The following is a 13,701-nucleotide window of genomic DNA, read 5'->3' on the forward strand; positions in this document are numbered from 1 at the left end:
GATACATGCAGATTTTACAACTAAACAGCTGGGAGCTAGCTGGAATCTACATTTCAGCTGTATAAATGAAGCAATGGCGCCTTCACTAACTCTGGCTGTGGTCATTATGATGATGCAGTACAGGGAAACAAAAGAAATCAGTCACATACTAAAAATGAATTTTGAATACATACAGCATTAAGGTTAGAAGAGCCTAACCAGGAAAGTTACTAGGGTAATTATTAGATCCAAAGACTTAGCCGGGGCAGAACAGACATACTGAGTTTTTGCCAGGAGCTTCATTGTCACTAGGAACTGGCCTGGAATTTTCTTCAGGGAGTTGAAATACAGTAACATCCACAGTACCTCAGAAGGCCAAAAAATCTTGATAACTGGGGAGTGGGGCAGTTCCATGTGTCTTCAAGCTGGAAGCTCAACAGTAAAGCCAAAATGTAATTTGACTTCAGCAAGAAAGGTCAGTGCACAGCACCACTGAAAAATCAGATGAATTATGTAGGAGTAGTTGGGAGCTTAATCTTGGGTCATCAAGTTATAAACTGTTGGCTGTAGTGCTCGCTGATTAAAAACAACAACAATTAACCAGACCCTATAATATAATCTCACACTGCCACAAAAATAATACTTGTAATGAAACAAAACAGAAAATGAAAAGTGACTCAGTGGCCACTTCCCATAAGCCTCTTTCCATCTGCTAATGTGCATTTTAAGTTAATAATCACATCAGACCTCTAGAGTTGGATGTTAATGGGCCTCAAATAAATGATCACAAAAGTGTGAATATTTCATAAGGTGCTCTCATTTAAAGTGCAACTGGTACATGAACAGATTTTTGTGCGTTATTATTCTCATTCTTGGCTTACAAAATCATAGAGATGATAGATCATTCCGACAAACCAAAATTAGAAGAAAAGAGGGAATATATCTTCTTAATTAAAACAAAATATTCCAAACTGCTCCTATTTACCTTTCAAATTGAACAGATTCTTGGCCATCTGTTGCTGATAACATTGATTTTCATTCCTCTTGGCATCGTACCTGCTAAAGTCAGTTCATATTAACGTCAGAGATGATGCATTGAGAATAAAGAATGTGACCATGTTTCAGCTATTGAGGCTCAGGAGGAAAGAACAGTGGACATCTGAACTTGGCTAAATATATCAGATTTTGACCAAGCTTCAGGGACAGTCTTCCATTGATCTATCTCCAGAGATTTAGTGGCTGATTCCAGAAGAAAGGGGATACTATGTGCTTTGTGTTGACTATAAAGATAATATTAAACATTTTTGTCTATGTTTTATTGTCCAGTGATCAGTATGCAAGTGTACAATGACCATGGAGAGATTTGATATGCCACGATGAACTGCAAAGTGACACACTGATTGATTTGGGAGCCCAGTGGAGTAGTCAGTCGATATCAGTAAAATTCATGAAGTGTTTTTCTGACAGTTTCACAGCTACGCCATTGATGCATACCGGAGAACTAATGTTATTAGCCAAGTTGTACAGCAACATCTGCTACTTCCATAAATCAATCAGTGACAAAATAATGGGGAAGCTGCCATTTGGTTTTCGCAGCTCATGACATGCTAATCATTAGCTTCTCACTATTCAGCACACTCCTTCCAAATATAAAGAACTGTGTACTCACTTATTATTAGCCCTTCATCCTTCCAAACAAAATGCATATTAATCTGGTTACTATAATATTTTAAATGGTTTTAACTCATAAATTTTGCTTTGCCAGTCCTCCTTCCTTTTTCCATTTGTCTTTGTGCGTCAAATTAGCTAGCTCTTCTCCTTTAAGGCCCTCCTCAAAGCTTACTTCTTTTCACTAGCCTTCCACTCCTGCTTCCAAGCCATCATCATCAATAGAATAAACCAGAGGCATAAGGTACAGAGACATAACGCATAAAAATGGAGAGAAAATGTATAACAAAGAAGCAGCATTTCTAGCCTAAATAATTCCGCCTCCTGTCTCTTCCTATAACTCTTTATTGCTTAATTCAGGGATTAATCTTGCTTCTGTGGAAGCCAAAGATAAAACTCCTGCTAGCTGTGGGAATAAGATCCAGCCACATAGTTATAAAGAGGCACAAAAGTCACAGCAAGTTTATATCAGACCGAAAATCTTCACAGAAAAGCCATTAGAAAACAGGAATCGCCATGTTTGATCAGACCATTTCCTCATATTATCCAGTACCCTCACTTTAGCAACATCCAATATGCTTCAGAGAACATGAATAAACACCTACAATAACCACCTCGGATAACACCAACCACAAGGATAGCTTCCTCCAGTCCCCATTATTATGACAATGACTAATGCCCTCAACCATGGGAACAACATCTCTTCCAAATCGCTTTGTTATTTTTTCATATTTAATAGGATAAACTGTATAATATTCCCCCTAAGTTCTTCCATCCACATGCAGAATTAATTCACACACCATGGCATGTGCAAATATGCACCACCAATAGAAACACAGGCTGCTCGCTGTGGGCACTCTGCTAATCAGCTGGGCAGCGCCTGAATCTCTTCTTGGTGGCTGCCCAAGCACTCAGTTTACAAGGAACACTTGACTGAGCATGCCAGGTGTGCAGAGGTCTGTAGCCTAACTTGTTTGAAAAAAAAGTGCAAAAGTTCCTCTGGGCCTGGAAACATGTTACAGAATGATGGTACAAACTGGGTATGTTTAAATTGTGATGTCAAGGCTTCTACAGAAGCCACAAATAGTTTTAGTAACAAACCAAGTTACCAGGATGAGAGAAAGCTATTGTACATGGAGCCATGGGGTAATTGTTTTGACTGCTTTAGTTCTTATTGGATGGAATCATTTGGCAATCTCTTTTAAAAGGCACGACGGGGCATAAATAGAAAGGTGGTATTACACATCAGCCAGTTTAAATATGATGATGTAATCTGGTTCCTCCTTGCCAATCCTTTGAAGATAAGGTAAGTGGAAGTCCACTGATGTGATGAGAAATTTTGGGGCCTCAGCAAGGCTATAGTGGTGACGAACATGATATTTTTTTTTCTAAAAAAGAAAAAAAAAAAACATGGTCGTCACCACTTCAACCCTGCTGAGGCCCCAAAATTTCTCATCATGTCACTGGACTTCCACTTTTCTTATTCTCAAAGGATTGGCAAGAAGGAGGAACCAGATTACATCAGCATCTCCATCAGCTCAATTTTAAGCAACACCTGAAATACGAAGTGAAGGCTCCTTCCCTAACGTATTAATTTCCTCCCCAATTTATCCTTATCTTCCAAATATTCAGTGTTTGCCTCCTATGAGGGGGGGAAAAAGGTCAGAAAGCACAAGTACCTCTTCCTTACAAATGGACCATCTGCTCATTCCCCTAACACATCTCAGCAGATCTGGTGGGGAGCACAGAAAAGAAACAGCAGAGATTTAGGAAGGCTATGGATTGGACAGGGACAATGAGGCATGCGGAAAGTGTGGCTGAGGTGGGCAAATGAAGCTTAGGAGCAACTCAGCTTGTCAAGAGGAAGAAAATGAACACACTCTTCATAGAGAATATTTGTTGTGATACCCTTATAAGGTATACAGAAGACTGATGCAATGGTATGTGAGTTCAAAACTAAGCTGGCTAATTCCAGCCTCTTTTCCTGACCTACATAACTAGATCTGTGCTGTACAGCTCACATGTCAACTTTTTCAGACTTGCATGGTATATTAGTTCAATTATTACTGAGTACATTTCATTTACTTCTCTGCTGCAGGGAAGACACGACTGTAATTACTAATTTTGCTGCTTCTATTCCTGTGGTAGCTCAAGGTAAGTGAGTCTCCTTCAGGCCTAATAAATGGGTTACTGGTATCACACATCTTTGTAGGAAAGGTCACAGGAGCATGAATGGGAATATGGACACAAGAGAGTAAAAAGAGTAACATGATGGAAGGTTTGATGTTCAGCAATGCTTATATAAAAGAAAAGAGGGAGAGAAGAATGAATTTTAGTCACTGGGGTGATATTTTATCACAGACTATTTTAGATGGCACAACTGCAGGGTTTGAATGAACCAGCTGCTTTTCTGACAGTTCATACTTAAAATAGACTATTTTTCAAGAAATAATCAATTTTCAGAACTCATGCTAGCCGTGTCTACACGTGCACGCTACTTCGAAGTAGCAGCACTAACTTCGAAATAGCGCCCATCACGGCTGCACATGTTGGGCGCTATTTCGATGTTAACATCGACGTTAGGCAGTGAGACGTCGAAGCTGCTAACCCCATGAGGGGATGGGAATAGCGCCCTACTTCGAAGTTGAACGTCGAAGTAGGGCACGTGTAGACGATCCGCGTCCCGCAACATCGAAATAGAGGGGTCCGCCATGGTGGCCATCAGCTGAAGGGTTGAGAGACGCTCTCTCCAGCCCCTGCAGGGCTCTATGGTCACCGTGTGCAGCAGCCCTTAGCCCAGGGCTTCTGGCTGCTGCTGCGGCAGCTTGGGATCCATGCTGCAGGCACAGGGTCTGTAACCAGTTGTTGGCTCTGTGGATCTTGTGTTGTTTAGTGCAACTGTGTCTGGGAGGGGCCCTTTAAGGGAGTGGCTTGCTGTTGAGTCCGCCCTGTGACCCTGTCTGCAGCTGTGCCTGGCACCCTTATTTCGATGTGTGCTACTTTGGCGTGTAGCTACTTTGGCGTTCCCGCGCAGCGCCTATTTCGATGTGGTGCTGTGCAACGTCGATGCTGAACGTCGACGTTGCCAGCCCTGCAGGACGTGTAGACGTTATTAATTGAAATAGCTTATTTCGATGTCACTACATCGAAATAAGCTACTTCGATGTAGGCTTCACGTGTAGACGTAGCTGCTGTCTGATGTTACCCTTACTCCAAAATAAATATTGGCCGTTTCTACACAGGCCACTTTCTTCGAAAGTGGCATGGTAATGCACAGCCCAAAATAAGCTAATGAGGCACAGATGCAAATTCTCCATGCCTCATTAGCATACGGTCACATGATTTGGAGTCCAGAAGACTGTTCTTCTGGACTCCAAAACGCCGTGTTGAAGCGTGGCCCCGGGCGAGCTTCCGGAAGGAAGTCCTTCTTCCGGAGGCCCCTTCTTCCCAAAAATTTTTGGGAAGAAGGGGCCTCCGGAAGAAGGACTTCCTTCTGGAAGACCCCCTGGGGGCCATGCTTCTAAACAGCTTTTTGGAGTCTGGAAGAACGGTCTTCCGGATTCCAAATCACGTGACTGTAGGCTAATGAGGCACAGGGAATTTGCATTGGTGCCTCATTAGCATATTTCGGGCCATGTATTACCATGCCACTTTCGAAGAAAGTGGCCTGTGTAGAAACAGCCATCCTGTTTTCACTGACGGTTTGAAGAACCGTTCAAAGTTAAGATTTTGCTTGCAGGATTGTTATAGCTGGATTGGTCCCAGAATATGAGCAAGACAAGGTAGGTGAGGTAGCACCTTATACTGGACCACCTTCCGTTGGTGGAAGGGACAAGTTCTTGAGCTTCACAGAGCTGAAGAATTGCTCTGTGAAGTTCACAAACTTGTCTCTTCCAGCATTTGAATTTGGTTTGATAAAAGGTATTGCCTCACCTACCTTGTCTCTCTAAGGCCGTGTCTGCACTAGCCTAAATCTTTGAAATGGCCATGCAAATGGCCATTTTGAAGATTACTAATGAGGCGCTGAAATACATATTCAGCGCCTCATTAGCATGCCGCTGCCACAGCACTTTGAAATTGCCGTGGCTCGCAGCTGCGCGGATCATCCAGATGAAGCTCCTTTTCAGAAGGACCTTTCCAACTTTGAAATCCCCAGCAGATAGGAATAAGGGGATTTCAAAGTTGGTGGGGTCCTTTCGAAAAGGAGCCGTGTCTGGACGAGCCACAGGCAGTGAGCCGTGGCAATTTCGAAGTGCCACAGCCAGTGGCATGTTAATGGGGCACTGAATATGTATTTCAGCGCCTCATTAGTATTCTTCTAAATGGCCTTTTGCATGGCCATTCAGAAGATTTGGGCTAGTGTAGACGTGGCCTAAGTAGTTAATACATACAGATATTGCCTCCGTTTTAAAGGTGGTTTCACAATACATTTCTTAAACTATGAAATTACACCATAGAACAAGCTCGAATTATTGCAACTTACTTTCCTCCGATGGGACGGCACAATAAAATAGGTTTCAATATTATGCTTCTTTAAGAAACTGTTCCTTTCATGGCCATACCCTGGTTCTACCTCATAGTCACCATTTAGGCACTCTAAGGTGGTCTTTGTTATGTGAACTTTCCTAGGGGGAAAAAAAAACAAGACAAAATAAAGCAATGATAGATCATGAACCAGTAACTATTCATTTGGGTGAGATCCACCTCCAACATAAAGGTCAATTACATGAACAAATAGTAGGTAACCTTTTGTTGCAGGTTAGCTACATTCTCTGAGCCAACCAGAATGCAAAGTTATTTTTAGTATGTTAACTTCCTAAATTTAGCAGATTCTTTGAATAAATGTAAGTAACTATAGGAGTTCTGCATCAAATAGCAGTGTCGATTTTACAAGGTATGCTGGTATGCATGTTCTATTTTATGCTCTTTAGCATTAAGTATTCATTAACATGCTTGCTGGATATACTGATCCTCTGATGCATGCCACCTCACTCTTGAAACCTTTGTAATGGATGGCTTTTTTCTGTTTCATAAAGGTCAGGCTTTTATTTTCACTTTTCCCACCCATTTATAATTTTGAGCGCCTGTCCGCATAGGTGTACTCAAGAAACTGAACCTCAATTAACTTTCCAAATGAGTTAGTTAAACAATGTTAAGCCTCTTAGTGGACACTAAGTCAGCATTATAGTGACCTTACTCAATTCAGTTTAGTATAATTCATTTTGAAACTAAAATAAGCTACACTGAATTGCAGTCACTTTAATTTTGAGTAAGGGTGTTCATTCAAGGACTTAATGAAGTTTAATGCACTTTACATACTCACTATTGGTTAATTTGGATTAATTTTCCAGCGTATCCCCATGCAGATAACCCATGACGCTTTTAATATAGCCACCATATTTTATTAGCTGCCCCCACCCATTCTGTTATTCCAAGAATACTAGCTAGTTTACTCCCCATTGCTCTAATTTTCCTATAAATGTCTTTATAGTTTCTTCCATTGCAACTCTTACACGTGGAATATTTTCATGCAAGTTAACAGTAAATATATTCCACCTCCTCTCTTGAACATCTTTTTCAAATTCTTTTTCCTGTGGTAGCTCAAGGTAAGTGAGCTTCCAAAGCAGACTAAACTAAACTACTTAACAAATATCAACCATGTAGGAAATTTCCCATCTTAACCACCAGAGTTTGTCAACAAAACGTGCCATGCATTTACATACAAAGTGCCTTTTGTTGACAGCATATAGACAAAACCAAGCACTTTCTGTGACAGGGTCCTGCTTCTCTACTATGAGGCATAAAGCCTTGGCTGACAGATTTCTGTCAACAAAGCAGCTGTGTAAGTGCCCACAGAGGGCCTCTCTTGACAGACTGGGCATCCACAACGGGCAGCCCTGCCCGCTCTTCTTCCGGGTGCCTGTTGTGTTGAGAGAGCAGCCGGGCAGTCTGGCTGCTCTGTTGACACAGCAGAGCGCTCTTCCGATTTGCTTTTGTGTGTGGCCACACATTGTTGACAGAAGTTTTGTCAGGAACTTTCTTCTGACAAGTATCAGAGGGGTAGCCATGTTAATCTGGATCTGTAACAGCAACGAAGGGTCCTGTGGCACCTTATAGACTAACAGAAAAGTTTTGAGCATGAGTTTTCATGAGCACAGACTCACTTCATCAGATGCTGGTCTTGGAAATCTGCAGGGCCAGGTATAAATAAGCCAGAGCAAGGGTGGGGATAACAAGGTTAGCTTAGTCAGCAAGGGTGAGGCTCACTACCAGCAGTTGATCTGGAGGTGTGAACACCAAGGGAGGGGAAGCTGCTTTTGTATTTAGCCAGCCATTCACAGCCTTTGTTTAAGCCTGAGCTGAGGGTGTTGAATTTGCAGATGAATTGTAGTTCAGCAACTTCTCCTTGGAGTCTGGTCCTGAAATTTCTTTGCTGTAGGATAGCTACTTTTAAGTCTGCTACTGTGTGGCCTGGGAGATTGAAGTGCTCTCCTACGGGTTTTTGTACATTGCCATTTCTGATATCTGATTTGCGTGCGTTTATTCTTTTACGTAGAGACTGTCCAGTTTGTCCGATGTATATAGCAGAGGGGCATTGCTGGCACATGATGACATAAATTATATTGGTAGATGTGCAGCTGAATGAACCCACGATGGTGTGGCTGATCTGGTTAGGTCCGGTAATGGTGTTGCTGGTGTAGATATGGACATGAAAGCTCATGCTCAAAACTTTTCTGTTAGTCTATAAGGTGCCACAGGACCCTTCGTTTCTTCCGACAGTGACTTCTGGCGACAGAGCGCTGTAGTGTAACCATAGCCACCAAGTCCCAATCTAACACATTTGCATGCATCCAACTTGTACATAAGAATGCTCAATGCACCAGTGGAGTTTCACGGCCTGCTATGCCCATGCTTGAATAAATTACTAGTTGTCCATGGGCATGATTTCCACGGAGTATTTTGAAACATCTTTAGGCACAACATAATGTTTGCATGGCACTGGGCAGGACGAACTTTGAAAATCTGACTTTGTACTGGTAGTACTAAGCCACATATGAAATGCAGAGATGGGCAAATCCTCCCCTCCGTTACACAGAGGTAATTCCGTTTTACTGACAGGAGTATTTAGCGTTCGCTTGATTGAAATTCTATCACTGCCATATTCCTACCCTTCACATTTGGTAGTTTGTAGTGAAAAGCATATTCAGATGATATTTACATCGTTCACATTTGTGTCTCTTAATCACTATGAACTGAGACCTACAGGCCACTTAACACTAGTGTTCTCTAGGGGATCTTTGTACAGTAGCTTATGAGGGCTCTTAACCTGAAACCCCATTATGTATCAATTGTCACAGTAAATGGTTTTGCAAAATACTTTCCATTGAGGAGAGAAATAATTTACGCTCTCATAAAGGGCTGTAGTATGTTTTTGTCTGAGACTTACCCAGGCAATCCTCCAGCTTCCATTACATTAGCTAGAGTCACGTCATTTGACCAGACATCATACTGCCATTTGCGGAGACCTAGGACTCCACAAAGTACCCTGCCTGTGTGTAGTCCAACTCTCATGTTGAGATCCACTTCAGTGGCTTCTGCTACAGACCTGCAAGAGATTATATCAGATCTTTAGAGAAAAACATTCCTTTCCATCATCTTCCTTTCTCTTTCTCCCAAGAACTAACTCATTATATACACATTTCCAAGTGAAGAGAAATGATCTTCAAAATTTTCAGGAGGTGTGACATAGCAAGCTAAGGTTCTTGCCTTCCCAAGCATTTGGGGGAAATTCAAACCCTGATTCAGATAACTAAGCAGGCCTGGCCTTAGGGCGAGGTGAGCAAGGCGGTTGCTGTAGGCCCTGCAGCTTCTGGGCCCCGCACTCCAACTGACCATTGCATTGCCTGCCCACCAGTCCAGCCCTGCTGTCAGTGTACCACCTGGTAGATCTGTTACTGATTAAACAGATTTGGTGATCTCATTCCCCCCGGTGAGCCTTAAAGAAAAAACAAAATCTCAATATCCCATATGGATTTTCACCTAGAATCTGACTGTTTCATGCTAGTTGTGAAATACAACCTCATACTGCTCTGAGCTAGATGGGAATTTACACTGACAACAAAACAGAGAAGAGAAATGATCCCCGCACAGAAAAGTTGCTGCCAAAGCAATGTTCCCAAGTGGTGACTTTTACATTGTCACAACCCCCTATCAGACTGTGTATAGTACAGTCTTTAAAGCTGATTATGTTCTCTTCTTGTTTGCTGATTATTTTATTTCCTTTCCCTTTCACTCCTCTAAAATATCCTCTTTCTGGTCTCTTAAGAAAATGGTAAGTTTATGAAAGATCTAAGCTAGCAACAGCCAAACTAGGCTAGTAGGCCCACGTTCATCTTCGTGGGCTGCAAGATTATTGTAATCAAGATGGTCTCCTGGGAGAGGGTAGTTTCACTAAGCTGCATTTGCTTGCTTAGAATTTGCAGGGTGTGCTGACTGAACCATAGCAGCACTTTGATTGGACGCAGAGGAAGTGCATGGTTCTTTCAGTCAATGTGTGCAACCAGCGTGTACCTCTCTTCATGTGCCTTTGCTTTACCTGTGTGTCACTTCAATAATACTGGGAGGAAAATAACTGCCCAGATTGAAACCAGAGGAATCTGCCAAACCCATTTAAAGCTGATGTAACTGGTTCATTGGCAGCAGGGAATGAAACTGTAACCTTAGAGGCTAAAACCATGTGCTAGCTGGCTGTCAGTTAAGGCTGTAGAGCAGAGACTTCACTCTCCCTTGTCAGTGGCCTCTGTGCCTCTGGAGTTACACACTTTCCTCAGCTGAGGAAGAGTATCTGGAGATTCTGAGACGTTCCAGCAGTTCATGGGATAGTTTATGGGCAACAATGAATAAAATGCCTCCTGGGCATCACATAGAACCCCAATAGGCTGCCTGGGGCTGCATGTTGCCCACCACTGGTCTAAACCACAATGATAACGTTTTGTTTTTAACAAGGAATATTTTTAGTTCCTAACTTTCAACACAAAAGAAGTTTTGATCTGAGTGTCAGATTTGAAGGGACCTAATTGCTCAAAGCACAATTCATTCAAATATTATCTTTTACCTAATTTTTCCCAGAACAAAACACAGGGGTAAAACAACATGAATTTATATCATCCCAGGGTCATTTGAAAGTGGGCTGAAGTTCATTTGAAAAGTCTGCTCCTCTTAGCAAACCTTTGGTGAACATGGTCTGTGACTGCAGTTATGCAAAGTGTACTACGTAACTCTACTTGCCACCTTCTCAGTATTTGCTATTAATTCCTTGCAAAGCTTAGATCTCCTATGGGAATAAACAAACACACTCTACTTGTAACTCAACTGATCCAGTGACAGACAAACTCTAGCAGTTGCTTGTTTATCTTCTGTCTCCCACTTATTTACCTACAGGTTTTTTTCTGTCAATTTTTCTTCTTCTCTAATGCATATTTACTTTAGGCAGCTATGACAGCTGAGAGCAAACTGATGGCAGAACCAAAAGAAAATTGTTGAAACTACCTTATTAAGTGTAATTTTAACCTGACAAGTATCCAAGCAAACATATTTAAATACAGTATTAGAAGGGATCAATTTCAACTGAATATTAAAATGGACAACATTACTTTTAGAATTCCTTTATTTCATAGAAAGCATAAAATTCTGTTTGCACAGCCTGGTTTTGTGTTAGAGGTTGGGGAATTTGTATGGGTAAAAGGATTTCACCAGAAGCAGTTTCACACTGCACTGAGGGGGAGGGTAGCCTTGTGGGTAGAACATTAAACTGCGACTGAAGATATCTGACATCAATTTGTTGCCCCAGTGCAGACCTGGGCAAATCATTTAATCTCTCATGTCTATGTTCATAGTCTGCAAAACTGTGATAACACCCCCAGCCTTTGTCTACAAATGGTGCAGTGGCTGGTCTCTAGGTGTGATGGTCAAGCAAATTCATAGTAATGATAGTAATGTGATATGAAGGAGAAGGTCATAACCTTCTGCATGAAAGTGAATTCCATCCACTTTTTCCTCTTTGCATCAGAGAAAACAAATAGCAATAAAATGTTTATCTCCTCCGATTTACTTCTTTGTTCTGTAGCAGTGTATTTACTGGGCATTCTATTCTACTATTTGATGTACAATCCCATCTCTCCATTCCTCTGATTAAAATTTACTGAGGAAAACTTTAGATTTTTTTTGAAGTGTCTCTGATTATTTAATTCCCTCCTTATGACGATGCACACGGAACCCTTCAATAGTCATTAAAAATCAGAAAGTGAGAAAGTTCCACCCCTACCACCTCCCTTCCCTACCAAGTCACACAAATGGGATATTCCAGTTCTGATCCCTGTGCTTCCACACGTATTTGGGGTAGCTATAAACATATACATGGGGGCTAGATATTGCATAGTCCGTTGAGACCACCCAGGAAAGTAAGATCTCCTGGACAGTCATGCACCCACCTTCTCTGGCTGAGGCTCAATCTAGCCTGCAGAGATTTACATTTTATGCATGCAGAAACTGTAATTAGTTGTTAACGTTAATGGTAACTCCTTTTACATGATGCTGAATTAAGAGGATTCTTTATTTTTAACAATTGACAAGAATCTGTTGCCCTGAAACTACAAACACTTAGACATGTGCTTAATACACCAGTAAACTCCATAGTTAGGGTTTCATTCCAAAAATGGGATATTAATCCCTGCTTCTCTCTCTGGAAGCAGGTGGCCAGTTGGGGTGAAATTTCGCAAGAGGTTAATTTTATGCTGTTTGAATTTTTCATGTAGGTTTTAATTTGGTTTCTCTTCATACATTTTTAATCAGAAACTTCTAAATTTGGCCTCTGGCTGAAATTTCCCTGTGGCAACATTTCACTGTTGACTGTTATCTCTTTGAGAACATTGTAACTTGACAGAGAGGCAGACACTGATGAAAACTGATGCAACAGACAGGGTTTTTAAATGTTGAATTTAGGGTAATTTTTAGCATTTATTTACATTACAGTCAAAAAGTTTCTGCCCTGTGTACAAATCTGGTGGAGGCCAGGAATACAGAAGTCGGACTGATTAAATTTGAAAAATAATTCAGCACTTGCACTTATGTCATAGTGCTATATATGTGTGTATAGAGTTTTTACTTTAAAAATCTGTCACTCAAACTGATTGTTTTGAACATTCAAACTAAGACCTTAATCCTATTCACACTTATGCCTGTATTTATTTTTACTCATATGAGCAGTCCCATGATGCCACTGAGCCAATTCTCATGAGTAAATTTTAAGAATATGTGTGAGTGTTTCAAGATGAGGGCTTTAGTAGCCTTCGTATAGACTGCCCAGCAATCCATGGACATCCACTTTATATGTGTATATATCCACATCTCAGGATGTGGATACGGCTCTCTGCAACTCATTTTTGCAGATGCTGGTGCAAATTTCCAGAGCTATCAATTTTGTATCTAGAACTGTGCAAATCTACAAATGTCTGCTTTATCTCCATGGGGATCCACAGCCACCAATGTGAAAGCAGATATCCACAGATCATTTTTGTAGATAGGGCTGCGGATTCCAATTTTGTATCCACACAGGACTCTAGTCATATAGTCTATCATGTAACACAGGAGCTGTGTATTATGTGGAGTCAAGCATCTCTACACAGGTGTGTACAAATTATTATTTTGCAGTTACAAAATACTAAAATATCATTCAAAGTAAAGTGGAAGAGGGAAAAGAGGCATAAACTGTCAAGATCTTGAAAAAATTATTTTTTCCCCTGTTTTAAATATTCTTGAAGGAAAAAAAAACCCTCATCTTTTTTGGAACTACACTTTTCAAAATGGGAAAATTGTAGCAAAAATATCTGCAAAGTTCTAGTTAAATATCTTAAAATATAGCATACATACTGCATTAATGATTAGTACATGTTAAAGAAAGTGAACTTTTGAATACATTCATGGATCATTAAGTAGAATTTGTTTTCCCCAAATGGCCATTTGAAATTGTTCAATTAACACAAAATCTAAACTGTG

General features: G+C 41.0%; 1 protein-coding gene across 3 annotated transcripts in view; it reads right to left on the reverse strand.

The window, feature by feature from the left end:
• The window catches only part of ADCY1 (adenylate cyclase 1), a 275,196-nt gene that overhangs the window by 68,743 nt on the left and 192,752 nt on the right, over nt 1–13,701 (reverse strand). For all 3 annotated transcript variants that reach the window (XR_012644541.1, XM_074988049.1, XM_074988050.1), the window contains exons 6-7: nt 9,095–9,253; nt 6,131–6,272 (exon numbers count right to left, since the gene is read on the reverse strand). Coding sequence is in view for 2 of the 3 variants with exons in the window: in XM_074988049.1 (XP_074844150.1) it covers nt 6,131–6,272; nt 9,095–9,253 (301 nt within the window). In the remaining variant the exon portion in view is untranslated. The remainder of the gene's footprint in view (nt 1–6,130; nt 6,273–9,094; nt 9,254–13,701) is intronic.

Source organism: Carettochelys insculpta, chromosome 2 (assembly GCF_033958435.1).
Source record: "Carettochelys insculpta isolate YL-2023 chromosome 2, ASM3395843v1, whole genome shotgun sequence".
Lineage (NCBI taxonomy): Eukaryota > Metazoa > Chordata > Testudines > Carettochelyidae > Carettochelys > Carettochelys insculpta.